Source organism: Limanda limanda, chromosome 6, assembly GCF_963576545.1.
Source record: "Limanda limanda chromosome 6, fLimLim1.1, whole genome shotgun sequence".
Lineage (NCBI taxonomy): Eukaryota > Metazoa > Chordata > Actinopteri > Pleuronectiformes > Pleuronectidae > Limanda > Limanda limanda.
In genome coordinates, this window is record NC_083641.1 from 16,182,590 (window position 1) to 16,199,521 (window position 16,932).

General features: G+C 43.1%; 1 protein-coding gene across 1 annotated transcript; it reads left to right on the forward strand.

The window, feature by feature from the left end:
• Positions 1-712: 712 nt before the first annotated feature.
• Positions 713-16,428, forward strand: mnta (MAX network transcriptional repressor a). The gene is made up of 6 exons (XM_061073140.1): positions 713-956; positions 5,896-6,511; positions 6,970-7,011; positions 7,144-7,255; positions 13,211-13,403; positions 13,618-16,428. Exons 1-6 carry the CDS (start codon positions 884-886, stop codon positions 14,403-14,405), a joined length of 1,824 nt encoding a protein of 607 aa, XP_060929123.1. The 5' UTR covers positions 713-883; the 3' UTR covers positions 14,406-16,428.
• The last annotated feature ends 504 nt before the right edge of the window (positions 16,429-16,932 follow it).

Genomic DNA, 16,932 nt, shown 5'->3' on the forward strand with positions numbered 1-16,932 from the left:
CTATAAAAAGCACTTTGCATTTTTAATTTTGGTACTTGTACTTTTACTTTTGATACTTAAGTACATTTCAACACCGGATACTTTTGATACTTAAGTACTTTTAATATGAGCTACTTTAAGACTTTTACTCAAGTCATTTTCTGACGGGTGACTTTCACTTTTACCGAAGTCACTTTCAGGTAAGATATCTGTACTTTTACTCAAGTATGGCTTTCAAGTACTTTATACACCACTGGTGGAGCCATTACTGCTGGATGATTGTTGAACATTGTGAGATGTAAACTCAGTGTAGTCAAAGCTACTTGTAAATGTAAAAGTGTAATTGTCAACCTAAGTGTATCTTCTGGTATAGTTGTCGTTACTAATTCGTTATAAGCCACGATCTATGGCTACTACATGTCTCCGGTTGCTAAGCGACCCTTGACCCCCCCACTGGAGGAGACCTGGGTGTTCACGTCTCCTCCAGCGACACTTTGTGACTTTCCTCCAGCGGGTTGATGGTTGAAGGGTCGTGAGTGGGACTCGGGCCCGCGGCTCCTGACCGGGTGAGTCCGGGGGAGACTCCAGGTCCACTGCTCCCCCCCCCCTGTGGCTCCGTGTTTTCCCCGGTCGGAGGCAGCGTGTCTGTGGGCGGGGTCCCGGCGCTGCGTGATTCACAAACCTTATTTGTTCCTACTACTTTGAGCGCCATCTTGTTTGTAACTCCCCTACGTAAGTGCTAGAGTTCCTGGCTGAGGGGGTGTCCGGTTACCCGTCTTCCTCCAGCCTCGGTCTGGGGACCTCTCCCTGCGCTGCCCGGGCACGTAGCGAGGCTTTTCTGGCTCTCTCTGGGTCTTTCTCGAACATTCTGTTTTTCATTTTAATTTTTTACAACTGGACAGAGATGAGCATCGAAACGCTCCTGGAGGCAGCCAAGTTTTTGGAATTGCAAGCCCAGCAACAACAGAAAGCACGTGGTAAGTTGCTATTTTATTCCATTTAAATCCAACGAGTGTCCATCCCTCCTTGGTGACTGAGATGTGTTCTTATCACCGGTGAAGAATCGTGAAAAACATGTCTGCGGAAGATCCATTTTCTGTGCCAGAGACAAACTACAGTTCTCGCTGGTTTGTTCGCACCTCGTCTGAACTATCGACTCTTTGCACCTCACTGGTCTGAAGCTTTAGAACTTGAATCCGAACCACAGCCACTGAGGGGAACCTGCTTGTGTAAATAGGCGATATCTTACTTTTACTTTCATATTCGTTTCGAGCTCACAGACGTGCTGCAGAGTTTGAACTCGGTTCGATCTCAGTTGTCTCAGATCAACAGCAGTTTAACACACACTCACACACACACACAGAGACACACACACACACTGTTGCAGTCTGAGGAGTTACTGCATTGAAACCTGCTGCACACACGGAGCAGTGTTGTGTAGCAGTGTTGTGCAGCAGCAGCATCGCTCTCTGAACTTGTCAGATCAGCAACACACATGTAGAACACGTAGGAGAAACCGAAATGCACAACAAACATGGGGGAAGGTGTAGGGCGGTGGCGCAGGGCCGAGCTTCTTTTACATAATGACCTGACATCGTCCGCCGGGGATCAAGTGACTGTGGACCTCCTCTGCCCCCCCATCACGTGTATCAGCCGGGGGTCGTTTTAGACCACGTCTCACGCAACCTACACGTGTCCCGTTTATTACACAAATAGATAAATAAATAAACAAACTCCCTAAAAACCCTCTCAGACGCTACTGACGGGCTCCGATTGTCTGTGGATGACGTGTACCTCCAGCCACGCCCCCCATCACGTTAGCAGCGAGCGGGGGAGCGAAGATGCCTGGCCCCGCCCTTTTCACCACGTGCGTGCTGGGCAACCCCTCCCAAAGATTGTTTATGAAGAAGATGACTCTCGTACTTCCCGAAAGCAGATTAAATGCTCCGCTTTTCTGAAGATGGAACGTGGTAGACGACCAGAGGCTGCAGCTCAGACACTAGAACATGCTCCTTGTCAAAGTAAAAGGTTTTTATATCAAATCTCCAGTGTATAGGATAACGGTATATAGATAAGTATAATCTCCTGTAACCAAGACTTCCACATGACTCAACCATGTTTCTACAGAAACACAGAAGGGACAAACCAGACTGCGTTTGTTTCCTGAAGTCCACAGTAACTTATCCCAAATGCTGGGAAAGGAAAGGTGAAGTGACGCTTATTCATAGGTAGCAATCAACAAGATGCCACTGAATCCTACTAAGTTACCCTTGAACAGGTTTAATATTCAGTATTTTGCAAATAATGCACAAGAATATATTATTTTTGCCCCAAGTTGGACGACATCAAGATGCAGAAGCAGATGGTTTTGCCATGGCTCACAGTCCCCTGACCTAACTGTTGTTACAAATCTGTGCAGAGACCTCAAAAGACCAGGGCGTACAATAGAGGCCAATAATCTCACATAACTAGAGGCCTTATGCAAGGACGACTGGACCAAAGTCCCCAAAACAGGAAGCGAAAGACAAACGGACCCTCTTTACCTTGCAAAGGGGGCGTTACTTCTGACTATGGAGTGTGGACAAACTTGTTACGGGCCCTGTTTCATTTTTGTCATTTAAAACTGTAAAAGACTTTAAAATACAATATTGTTTTAATATAAGAAATGTGGTGTTTTAACGTGCCATTTGGAAATCCGGCCATCTCTTACTTTCATATTTACAGTAACAGAAATCATGACCAGGGTTTCAAACGTTTTCATGCCACAGGTGTATGGCTCATGTGGTGTGTGTATGACATTAGGAACTGTGACAGAGGGTGGGAATCAGCAGACTCGTTCTTTAACATAAAAATAGAGGAAATAGATGTGAAATTAATGCTCTAAAGTTATATTCTTGTATATTGTACCCCCCAAAGTAACCAAATGTGCTACAGTTACCCTGAATACATACAATTAGACTCTAGCCTTAAAAAGATAGAACCTTAGCCATTTATGTGGGTGACAATGGAACATATCCTTCAACCGTCTTTTGTTGTGTTTCCACAGCCATGGACACATTAGGCCTCGCTCACACATGGACTGTGATCTGTGTTTAGCCGGCTTCATCTATTAATTTCACGTATTAAGAGAAACCACCTGCGACTGTGATGTTCAGGTGTATAACGTGTGAACCTAATACGTGAAACTGAAGCTGTTGGCGCTGCAAACACACCATGTTGATTTTTCCGTCACTGCAGATGTCTCAGATAACAGCTTTTATTATTCCCAAGTTACATGTCCTAATCACACAGAATTTAAGGATTTGCTCTCCTTTCATGGTTATGACAGGGTAACAACAGGCTAGTGATGTTGATGCAAACAATCTAACCTTTTATAAAATACATTATATGAATTTCCTGCGTTGTGCACTTTTGAATCAAGTATAGCTTTTCTCTATATTTTCCCTCCTATTACGAGGATGACGTTGTTAGTGATATTCAGAACAGGGTCAGAGTGAGAGCTCCTGTTTTTTCTCCTCTCCCTGTTCCTCCCGCCTTGCTGCATTGAGAGAGCAGAGTCCCCCCCCCCCTCTCTCCCTCCCTCCCTCCCTGCTACTGGAGAGCAGGTCACTGTGTGGAGGAAAGTAGGCCAGTGTTTCTCTATGTGCTGCTGCAGTTATATAACGTCTATAGAGATCCCTGTTGTTTTTTTAAGTGTTACATTGGTTTTCGCTCAGTAAAGGACTCCTCCGTTTAGTGTGTATGTTCGTGCTACGACAAATAATTATCGATGTCTCATAACAAGGCGTGTATCATCTCATGAAAGCCTGCACACCAACCAGGACATCTTGTTCCTCTGATTTTCCTTTTACTTTGAAGAAAAAATTTGCGATTGAAACATTATATATACACGCGGAAAACATTAACTTTGACTAACTGTTAAGTCTGACACCAATAACATGTTCTCCAGAGCTATTGAGAGCTGGAAATGTCTCTGTCGCCTTTTACATGGTTTCTTACAGTGACAAACACGTTTGGCAAGTTAAAGCACTTCCTATAAAAAAAATTCAAAGTTCATGGTTCTTGGACGAATACATTTTTGGTAGATTGGAATCTGTGGATAACTTATTATACCAAGCACATAAAATGTACCTGATTAATGAAAGCTTACAGAACAAATAACATTATTTCAAGGCAGAACTATTAGAGAATAAGCAAATTAATGTAATTATAAAGTATAAGTATTATACGCTCAGCTGCCAGTTTATCAGGTACACCTAATTAACAGCTCTGCAGTAAACCTGTCCTCATGAAGGCTGTTCTTTATTATATCTGAGGAGGGTTGAATCAAGGACAACTGGGCTTGTTTGTAGAGACTCGGATACATTTCTGGTGAACTGAAGAGACCTCCTCTTCTACATATATCTACGAGTTGTCCTTGATTCAACCCTCCATGGATGACTGAGGATCTTTAGACGTTTTAGAGAGATGATGATTATTCTGAAGGAGTAGGTGATGATACAGTGTCCACAGGGGATGCTCAATTATCTGCAAAGTCATGCTATTTTACAAAGTGTCTTTTTTTTTTTTTTTTGGAGAGAACCTTTTAATTTTCATGTTTCCTTTTAATAATAATCCTGTGTGTTTTCAGTCGCTTTTCACAAACACGTTGATGTGTAATTAAGTACAGTTTCACTGTCAAAGAATCTGCAGATATTATGGGATAGTGCTGCTGCAATGACCCTGGTCTCATTCATAATGATCTTAATGACAGCTACACCTCTGACTCCAACATCACAGCTGTCATGGCAACAAGGCAGCCCCTGCCTCCCGCATCCTTACATTATGGAGGGGGTTGCTTGAATATGAATGGTTTGTTCTACAAGGCTCTTTTATTCCAAATTTATGACCAAATACTGTAACATAGAGATCAGTTAGTCACTCACATTTTACTGCAGTGTGTCCTCTTGACAAACTAGTAGAGATTCAGTAACAGCCAACCTCAAAAAAGTGTTTTTTTTACTCTTCACTACATGCCTCCTGTGTCCTTGACATGCCTCAGGACACCTTTAACCGAAGTAAATGCTGGACACGTCTCAGTGGTGGGCTCCCTCAGTGTGGCTTTTTGTTGGTAGAGACAGAGCAGACTTTTACCCAGCCCCCGAACATCATTGGACTGTGACTGGGATTACATTACAGCATCATCACTGCCATTAAAGCTACAGCCTCTTTTTGTTTGCGCTGCCACAGTTTAAAGCCAGTTAAAGAGAAGAACATACGTCCCCATTAATTATGACTTCCATCCATCCCTGTTTGCTCCTCTGAAATAATGCTAATTTTGCTAATGTGCAATACAGCAGGCAGTGATCCTATTAAAATAAAGGCCTTTCCTAATGATGGCGCATCCATTACTGTTGCTTTTAGACCTTAATTTTTATTTGTAGGTAAATCATATGTTTTTCTGTACTGTAATTTGATTAACACAATCGTGCCACTGACAGCATGTGCGAGTTTTGAATTTTCAAGTTAAATTATTTCTGTTGCTGCTTTGTCGAGATACCCGGGGCTGTTCATCTTAACTGTTCCTCTACTAAAGCTGTTGTAAGGCAAGTGCTTAACATCAGACATTTTCTAGAGGGCCCATACATGAGAACACAAATGTCTGAGTCAGTTAGTCTTGACGTTTTCCAGAACTTTTTCTGCCAGCCTCTTACAAAATTTTCTGAAAAATGTCAGAGTAAGTCCATGTGAGGAAACAGCTGGAAAGTGGGCGTATTGATGGCGTTTCTAACACATGACGTTCACAAGAGTGAAAATACAATACAAATTGTACACAATTTTACAGACATTTTATAGAGTTTGGGTCTGAAAACTGATTTAAAGGAGCTGAAGGAGACTTTGATACTGTTCTGGTAACCAGTTTTTTTTCTTCCACAGAAGATGAACTAAAGGAAAAGCTTCATCTGGAGCTGGTGACGGTGCAGAGACAGTCAGATGTGATATATAACTCAACAATCAACATCAACAATGTCTGTAAAGCAGAGGTGCTCCGCACTGAGTGCTGCCCGCCCCCCACGCCGCCCTCTCTGCCCCCCGCCTCCATGCCTATTGCTGTCATTCCCATCCCCGTGGTCACCCCCAACCCTGCAGGCTCTCCCACTCTGCCTCTGGCCAAACTCTCCCCTTCAGCCGCTCCTCCACTGGCCTCCCCAAAGAGAGAACCTCACTCCCCTCAGGAGGAAAGTGCCGTCGGCCTGCTGAGCCCTTCACAGCCCAAACCTGAGCACCTAACCACTGTGCTGACCGCCAGCCACAAGCAGTCCATACAGAACCATCACCACCCACAGCTCATCGCCCCAACTAACAATACTAAACTACAGCAGCAGCTGGTCCAACGCTATCCTGGCTCCATCGTGTCACCGCCACAGCAACACGCCTTACTCCCACAGCTGGGCCCTGTGCTCCAGCAGGCTCCACTACAGAACGGCTCCATCAGCCGGGGGAGTCCTCCCGATGACGGCCGCCTGCTCGACAACAAGAAGAGGCCTGGAGGGTAAAACCTGTTAATTAGTTTACATTATTGGTAACATAGGGCTATTGATTTTAATTGTTTTGTTAATTTTTGTCAATCAATATCAGCCTTTAAAACGTTAAACATTTATGACATGATAAAAAGTCCGGATGTTTTACTGACCTGCAGACCCCTGAACGATTAGCAAAGATTAGCATCTGTGTAGCTGCTACCTTATTTGAATTTCAATAGTAAAGACTAAAACAATTTCTAAGCTCTGACCAGAGACCTTCAATTATAAAGTAGACTTTTTGTGCATGTAACAATATCTTTATTCACCCTAGATAATACATATTAGTCATCCTGGATTTAACACTGCCATTCTACTTTCTGAGAGTAATAACATGAGAGAGCCCATCACTGGATGATTTTGATAATATTTGTCATGTTGCCCTTTTGGAGACCAAATTCTCACTGTGCTCTCGTCTGTGCTCTTACAGGGCAGGCACAAGAGAAGTGCACAACAAGCTTGAGAAAAACAGGTGGGTTAAACCTGTCGGCCAGTACTTTGTAATTGATGCACTTGTTTGGAATGGTTTAATTTGAATCGTTTTCAGTTAAGAACCTCCTGTACCACAATGAATGTCTAAAGTCTGTCCCCTCTGTGCCCTCAGACGAGCACACTTGAAGGAGTGTTTCGAGACACTGAAAAAGAACATCCCCAACATCGACGAGAAGAAAACCTCCAATCTGAGCGTGCTGAGGAGTGCACTGAGATACATTCAGGTAAGCTGCTGGTGTCTGAGGTCTGATCACTGTTTCATGCGTACACTTGAGGGATTTTTTAAAAACCAGTTACTAACTGTTAAAAGACTTAATGTTTAGATCCTATCATAACTGTTTATTCTAATATGAAGTGCAGTTAATTCAGTATGTAGTCCTATCTTCGGCAAGGACCCGGGGCTGAGCAACAACACCAGAGTTTGAACTTTTGATACTTTAGTAATGCATAGAACTCTCGTGTTACCAGAATATTCTTTGCATCGTGTACAGATGTTTGTGAATCTTACACTATTAGTAGTATTGGTATTATAAAGATTGGTACTTGTTTGTAATAGTTTGTTGGCAGCAACAAAAGTATGTTTCAGTTTTAGTAAAAGTGTGATCACAGCAGTAATTATCAGTATAATAGGTTCGGAATTTAATCACAGTGATTTGTGAGTGTTTTGTTAGCTCTGCCAGGACAGGGTTATTTGTTGAGCTAAAATTGATTCTAATTATAAATTCATCTGTTCGTTATTAGTAAAATGTCAGAATATGGTTTTAAAATGTACTTTCACACATTCTTAACAACCAAGGTGACACCTTCAAATGTTAAGTCATGTCAAACTTTATTTTTATATATATATATATGTGTGTATTTGTGTTTGCCAAGACCTTCAGCAATCATTGCATTTACAATACAACAATATAATATGTCCACTGCGTTCTTCGGGGCTACCTGGACATTACAACAATTCTGACTAGCATGCCTACTGCAGGAGAAGCAAAGATATGAGAGAATTTGACCCCTGGAGGCTTCTAATTATTCGTATAAAACTCCCCTCAGACCTAGTCTGAGCATTTTAGTATGAATTTGATTGTCTGTTTGGCTCAGTTTATCCCAGACTAAGGATTTGCATTTACTTATTTGGAAAGTCTGTCATGTCTACAAATGACTCACCATGTTTTGAGGGGCTAGATATGATATGAGAGTGGAGCTGTTGTAACGACTGGTGCAAAGGTCCACCACTGGCCTCTTTTAACTCTCTCTGACTGTGACTGTGTTGCAGAACATGTCAGTGTTTAATGTGTGTCATTTTTCCCTCCTATCGATAGGTCATGTAGGGTGGCAGGTTTAATGCAAATTCACCCATGGGCCCAGACTGGCATCAGGGTTTGCAGTTTAGGTATTTATACTGCAGTTATTTGACTTGCAAAATCCAGGCGGCAATTTCAATTGCATATTAGCCAGTAGAATTAATTTTGTTGTTCATATTATTATATAACTGTGGTGTAACTTTACTCATCAAAACGTGTCTACACAGTGGACAGTGTGTTGCTGATTTGATGCTCTGAGTAACAGCGGTCTGGTAATTTCTCTCTGTGTGGATAGTGAGGGAAACTAGGACAGCGTGGGTGCACAGCTCGTCACCCAATCTACTTCCCTCTGCCACCTCTCTGTGTGATTAACCAACACATTGTTCAGGGTGTAGTGTTCAACTGGCAGACGAACCTGCCTCACCCTTTCTCCTATCAAACAACAGCCGAGATGGACAAGGGTTTTCATTCATCAAATAGCCTTAGTACGTCCCTCTTTATCACACAGTCTTTTTTCCCTGGCCAGGCTGGTGCTTTTTAGTTTTGAAGGGGGGTGCGTCTTGTCTGCAAAAAAACCTGAACACAGCCTGCAAGCAAAAACATTGTGCTGAAGAGTAAGAGGCTTTAGGCTACGCATCACATTTCATTTGATTTATTTTACTCATTGTCTTTGGTGTTCATTTGGAAATAATTACAGTGGTAATAGTGTCTGATTATGACAGTAAGGGACGTTCCTGGCTCTTGCCTTACTGCCACATAGTTCAAATTCTACTTCCTCATTTCATTTCAAAGAGCAAATGACTCAGCAACTATGACTAAAACACTTGCCTGCACATAGATTGCTTTGCTGTTAGTTTGCGTCAGAGTTTTTAAGTTAAACATAGATATAACATGGGTTTGTGTTTTTATTGTCATGTGGCATATTTGTTCCTAAAGGCATTCCCCCCTGAGGCTGTAGTAACACACCAAAACTTAGGCTGTAAAATAAGTCCTGATGCATTAGAGCTCCTCCTCTCTACTCCCCCTCCCTCTCTCCCTTCATCCTGCCTCACTGAGCTTTTATGGCCACATGAGCAGCAAGCACATGGCTAGCCTGATCCGTGTGACGTCACCCCCCGAGCTGGGCCCCCGCCCAGTGCTGCAACAGTCAGGACTCGCCGTACCAGCAGGCTTAACTGCCAGCCACAGGGAGGGAATACGGAGCGGTAAACACACGGTTCGGTTTACTCTGCTCTGGCTTTGTTTCCCTCTTGATGCAGACGGAGCTCGCTCCTCTGCTGCTTGTCCCCAAATGTCTGAAGCATGTTGTGTCATCTTCTGGGGAAACTGAAGACAGATGAGTAAAAAAAGCCTGTATGTTGTGGTCTTTGCAGCACAGTAGTGGCCGTAAAACAAAGGTGCACTGGTAACTTTTTCAGATTTTGAAAGTCACTGCTTACTAAGCTTTGTAATAATTTTAGTAACACACTTCACCCACATGATATATTGACTATAAAGAAGTTAATTAGATTTTTGCTGTATTTATCTAAAATGAGTCTAACATTATTCTGTACTGCAGCACGGTCTGGACTATTGCCCAGTTAGTTCTGAGCTAAGATGAGTTAATTAGGGCAGATATGACCAGCACAAGCTCGTACACAAGCAGTGACTTGCAGAAGCAGTTTTTTTCCCACAGACAAGCCTTTTATTGTTGAAGTCTGACACCACGTGAAATCTTCTGTTCCACCTGGAAGGCAGAGCAAGACATGGGTTTATGGTTACCACCACACTGTCACAAGACCTGTGTGCAGAAGCCTGGTCAGTCAGCCAGGCTGTAGAGCACGTCTGCAACGTGGCCTCTACAGCTCCTGGCCCTTTAAGAAAACCCAGCCTTGTGCTGTCTGTCCCAGGCTGCTGCAAATGTGAGTCAGTGAGTACAGCTTGCATTGCTCTCTTTCAATCCTCTGCTATCTGCCGCCCTCCCCCTCCCGTTCTCTGTGGGGCCATGTGCTCGGCACTCGCATTGCAGTGTGACAGCACTTGATCGGTGTTTACCTTGCGTGCGCACACGCTCGCACACAATGCAGGCAGCCTATCACGGCAGGGGTCTGGATTTTCACAAACGAGGCCGAGGTGTTGCCTTGGAAGGTGGAAGGTTGCTGTTTGCAGGCTCAGCCGTGTGCAAAGAAACAAAAAGGGGCTTGGCACATGGTGTCCTACCAACCTGTTGTTTAACAAGAGGATCAAGTCATGTGGGATCCATCTGCTACAGACTTGGTTATCAGGTGTAACCATGGTTAATGTAGACTTGCTGTTTCTAAGGAGACGAGCTTAGTGTGCGTTCTATCCACCATCAGCACTGTAGCAGGAAGAGTTCAGTGGGTCTTGGTGTTTGTGGAGCGTCTCTCTCTTCTCGGTTTCTCTCTCTCTCGATGAGTCATAGTTAGTGGCACGCACAGTTGTGGCTCCACTCATGTATGACTGCCTGCTAATACATGAGCGCAAGAGGGAGGCAGACAGTTCTTTTTGGTCCATGTGTTACATTAAGTGCACACTTTAACACTTTTCATCCTGCTCCACTGACGATCCTTTTTAGTCTTTTGAGACAGTTATTCCCAATTCATCTGAAAACTATAATTTCCAAATAACAACCAGACTGGGTGTTGAAATAAAACTTTGTGCAGAAACACTGTCGGTGAGAAGTACATTGCACGTTTGGCACATGGTGTGCTCGCTTTTAGGTTACCGAGGAAACCTTATAGGGTTTTAAGCTGTTTCCATGACAACCAAAGATGGGGGCATTTCAGTACCTCATGTGTTGAGGACAAGGACACTGTTAACGTGTTGTGACTGGAACATGGATCTCCCCCGCTCTTCTAGTTGCAAAAGAGAGAGACTGTTAATGACTGGTCCTGAGGTACACGTGTCCAGCATACATAAATTGTGTGTTAAGGTTGAAATCGGCTCATTAATGTGTGTCTGAAGAGAGGTAACAAGAAATTGCAGTTCTATGTCTAACTAAGTTGGAGGTAATGCAGAAGCATGTTCAATTTTAAATACAATTCCTCCACGCAATGACAAAACAATCAAGTCATGTTTTCCGCTACATTCATTGTTTTAGCAGTTTTCCACCACTGAATAATTATAACACAGCTGCTTCAGCATCAGGACAGACGCACATTAAGGGTTGGGTCGTCCTGAATGAATCTCTGTCGGAGTCTGCTTCCTCTTCACTCCCCCTCTGACCTGCGCTCACTTTAAACCTTAGCAATAAACGCCATCACTGATGTTATTAGGAAACGTGCAGTACTTTGTGTTTGTTCGACTTGCTCTAGAGTTTTTTAGACACATGTTAAAACCTGCTACGAGAGACATAACGTGACGCGCAAAGTCAGGACTTCAGGGTTAGAGTGACCGGAACGATCCGGAGTCATGATCCGACACCAGTGATTAATAACTATTTTTGAACATCTGACTTGATGGTGAATATTCCATGTGATTATCATTTCGTGTGTGTGAACAGGAAGGGAGAACAACGTACACACAGACAGAAGATAAATTCTTCCTGCAGATGAAGCGACACCCGGTTATCCAGAAACATAATATAACGTTTTTTTTTATAAAGATCAGTTCTACTTGTGAGTGATAAGAAAACCCCAGAGGAGCAGAGTCTGTTGTTGACCTGCGAGTGTTGTGCCAGTTGACATTTGAAATTACGATCATACAGATGAAAATAAACTAGTTCACGTTCATAGTAAATATTTTTCAATTTTGAACTAACTTCACTGTTCCAAATATGAACTATTTCAAGTTCATTTGTTCTGTTTTTTATTGGGATGGTTATGATTTAGATGACACAGTTACGATCATGTATCTGGTTATTAACCGATGATGTCTGATCATAAATCTGGATCTTCTAGTCACTCTAAGGCTCAGTACTCTACGAGTACTGAGCCTTTTTCCCCCTTTGCTATTCATGTACATGCATTTTGTGCTACTTATGCACTCACAGGCTGTGCAGCTAATTTAACACATTGTACGATTAATGCCACACGAACTATCACACAGACATACACAGTGAATACTAGCAGGAAGTCCAATCGTCGAGACTTTGTGATCCTGAGTCATCAGATTATTGGTCACATACTGTATTTCATACAGAGTCACTTCCCTGAGCTTCGATGCCAGAGAGCATGCTGGATAGTCAACGTGTCATAAATTACATAAAGTGTTTGATTTCAAAACCCTAATCCTGAACAGTATAATTCTATCCTGTTGGTACTCTAAGCCAGCAATGATGTTTTAAGAAATGTGTTCTTTGCATAATATTTTGGACCTTTGTCTTGGTTGAATTTTATGAATTCAACCTAACGTTTCCTCCTGTTACTGTGAACAGGGAAGTCCACCTCAGTGTGTTTAGTTTTGCTGTGTGTCAGCTGACAGGTTAAGGGAAATTGGGTCACAGAAAGCCACTGCCTGGAAGCACCTCTTACTTTCCGCACTCATTCACTCCCTCCCTCCCTCCCTCCCTCGTGAGCCTGTCACTGTTATTTTGTTCACTGCACTCTGGCTATGGTTTATTATTTGTTAACATTATAAGTCATTACTTGTTGGACATATTCCTGATTAATTAGCTGTAAAGATAGACAAGCATTGTTAATTCAAAAGTGCCTCAGATCATTTGTCAAACATTATTGAAACAGTTTAAGCATGTTTATAATTAGGACTCATAGGCAACGCAAAACACCTCAGTTTAATACAAACCCAACAACTAAGGCCTTAAACATTAAACCCAATTTCAATCAGGAACTCCTTCTGTCAAAAGCCCAGTTTCACAAAGACCTGATTTAATGTGGGGCTGCTGTGTTCGATTTTTACAAAACATTTTCTTTCTCTTCTCAGACGTTGAAGCGGAAAGAGAAGGAGTACGAGCATGACATGGAGCGACTGGCCAGAGAGAAGATAGCCACGCAGCAGCGATTAGCAGAGCTGAAGAATGACCTGGGCCAATGGATGGATGTTATTGAGATCGATCGTGTCCTCAGACAGACGGTTCAGCCTGAGGAGGACCAGGTCTCGACCTCGACTGCCTCAGGTAGGCTGACTGTCAGGGAGGAGCCGCTGTGGTCCTGCCCCTGTATCATAATTCAACATTTAAGATTATTTAAACCTATGTTAATCTTAAGTGAGTTTTTATGAGTTTGAAAGAGCAAATTGTCAAGAGTGGAAAACCTCTTCATTGATCTAGGCGCAAAAATCACATTGTTAGTAATACAGTAACTAAGTTAATTCATCTGTTTGTGTTGCAGAAGGTGAAGACGTTATGGAAGATGACTTAGATGAGGAAACTGCACCAAGAGCACAGGCAGCCTTACCCATAGTGCCTCAAACCATGAAACCTGAGCTGCACAAGAGTTCAGCACCTGCTCAGAACCCAACCCTGACCCCAGCCAGCACCACTACCTCCTTCATCACTCAACACATCTCCATCCAGCACAAACCCCGTCTGCAGCCTCAGCCGCTCCATCTTCCACAGCCGGTTCCCAAGTCTGCAGCTTTACCAACACTCACCATATCCAGCACTCCCTGCACCCCCAGTCAACCCCTGATCCAGACCCAGATGGTGACGACGCCCAGCCTACACCCGACAGTAATCGCCCACGCTTCAGTGTCCCATCCTTCAGTCATCCAAGCAGTCAACCATGTCATCCATGCAGGGGGTCCCAAACACATTGCCCACCTGGCTCCCTCCACCACAACGGCTGTCCAGTTAGCCCCCGGCCACCAACCCATCGGTCACATCACCGTTCATCCGGTGGCTCACCTGACCCAGCATCTCCCTACCCTCTACCCCCAACAGGTGTCTGTCACACAATCGGCTGTGATGGGTCACATCAACCACACATTAAACCACGCCCACCCCCAGGTGAATGGCACGACACCTAACCAGGCAGCTGCCACCATCATTGGCAAGCAGACAGCAGTGAGCACCCAAATGGTGACCCACCACCCGCAGCTGGTGGGTCAGACAGTGCTCAACCCTGTGACAATGGTGACCATGCCCTCCTTCCCCATCAGCACTCTGAAGCTGGCCTGAGCACTGCTGACGGGACCACCGGGTGCAGAGACGCCCCCACGACGGGACAACCACCGGCCTCGGACCAGGCCATTTGCCAGCCCACAGTGACGGCAGGAGAAATGACAGAACATGAAGCATTACAGCTGTTAAAAAGCAACCAGGATCATTCCTAAAACAAAGTAAAAACCCTTCAGTACCACAGTGTTCTGAAACCTGGGATATACATGTCTGCATGTGATGGTCGTCGTGTTGAGTGTGTGTGTGTGGAAATACACAGGGGGCACATCTGCAGATTTAGTTACTGACGATGGAGAAGCAATAGTCTATTTCACAGTCACATTTTACAAGAACACCGCCTTATAGGGAAGATGTAAAGTACAGCACAGTGTCCAGCTTCCTGCGATAGTATGTCTGTAGGTTGGTGGTTAGACTCCCTCTTATCACTTCGACTGCTGTGGATCAACCAATAGCAGCTCATGCACTAGAGAGGCTACAGCGAGGTTTGAGAGCCGTGACTGTGTAAGATCAGAGTGTTGGAGCAGCCATAGGCAGCACGTTGGGAATGTGATTTAGGAGAGCTCCTCCTCTCCAGCAGAGGCACATGCTGCAGGGCTGGAGCTAAACTGTGGCCTGAACTCCATCTCCTGCACTGGAGCGGCAGTCCTCAGTGATCACACATGAAGCAACAGCTTCACCTGCTGGCTGTTGGGTTTATTAATACTACTATTCCTGTAATGGTGGAAAGAATTTCTCTAAATGAAATACAATGGTGATGGTAGTCACCTAGAGAACACGCAGTTTTGGAATCAAAGGACAATCAACTTGTACTTAGCTCTAATATTTGTCTTTCAAACAAACAAGCAACTGAGCAAAAGTGCAAGTTTAAGGATAAAGTTTTTTTTGTCACTGCTGTTTGAAAAAATTATTTTGCCAAATAGGATCATTTTCCACATCTTCATGACCCCTGCATTCAAATGTCACAGCACACAGTGGCTTATTTAAAAATGTAATATGACAGCGGAAAAAAACACAGTCAAAGTTGAGTGTTTAGAGATTATGAATGTGAAAACCTAAAAAAAGGTCCATGGAAATAGTGAAGTGTGTTTCTGTGCTGTCTTGTAGGGCAAATGGTGTAGACTGTGTTTGCATGCTGTGGATGCATGCCATGGCTTAGTTTATGTAATGATTATTTGCAAAGTGAGGACATCGCTGTGGTTGCCGTAAGATTTGTTTTTGGCTCAGAGCTGAACCTCTGTCATTCATACGTTTGGGTTGAGATCAGTACAAAGTGATTTCAGCAGCTGACATAAATCCAATCATTGTTTTTTCAATACCATCCTTTTTTCAAAGCTAGCACTGTGAAAATCAACGTTTGTCTCAATGAGCAGCAACCCCACAGTTCAGCGTAGCACTTGAACAGCAACACGCTGTGCTCTGATTTAATCTGAATGTACTGATCGGCAAAAGGATACTGAGCAGCGCACTCACCAGAAGTTTATACCTTTTTTGGGGGTTTTTAATAAAAAAAAAAGAAATGATTACTTTATTAAAGTATCATGTGTATGTAAAGTGTAACATTTAAAACAGATTTTGTACTACGAGATTTACTGTTTCATCTAGAGCATAACTTCTTCTGTTCATTGTAAATTTTATAGTATAGCTTTTTTTTCTTTTCGGGACCATGTACAGTGCTGTATGTCAGAGCAGACCTCCCACGCTGATACCACATTTGGCCACTTTGGAAAGTATTCACCCTTTCATTTTTATATGTTTTGTTCTGATGCAATATGATATCAGCAAGTTCTTTAATTTCACATTTTATACAAACTATTCTGAGCAAATGCATTTTAAAACCATATTGCAGCAAAACCAAACGTGTGGAAGTCAACAGGGATTCAGGTACCGGAAGAAGCAACAATAATACATGTCTTTTCCCTATGGAGAAAGTTTACGTTGTATATAGACTGTAAATGTTGGGCTGCATCTAGATCTAACTGTATTATGTAAAAAGCTGGGGGAAATATCAAATGAAAAATTTATTAAAAATATACTTAATAAAATTTATTATGTTTAAAAAAAATGCCGTTAGACATTTTCTTTTAGTATATCAGCAATGCAACGGTGTTTATTTATTTGGCATTTGAGAAAAGTCAGGTTAAAATGGTGATTCTTATACTACAACTACTACTCAGGGGATTCAAATGTTTTGTCCATCCCATTTACATCAGTGATGTTAGATGAAATATTAGTCACACTGATGAGATGTCAAATATTTCACAACTGCATTAACTTCAGATTTACTCCAGGCTTGTTCATAGGTTTGAGTTCTGTTTAGCGTCCTGGGTGAACAGACGTGGTGTAGTGTGCTGGTACCAGTCTATGCCTGATACCTCTGTGAAGCATGACTCTGTACTTACTGATCAGTTTAAAGCTCAACGTGAATATAAATCTATAGCATTTCAGCGGAAGTCATCATTCAGTGTGGCCCAGGACGTATTTTGTTTGTGTTCACACTTTTTTGTCTTCTTGTCTACTTTTAACAATA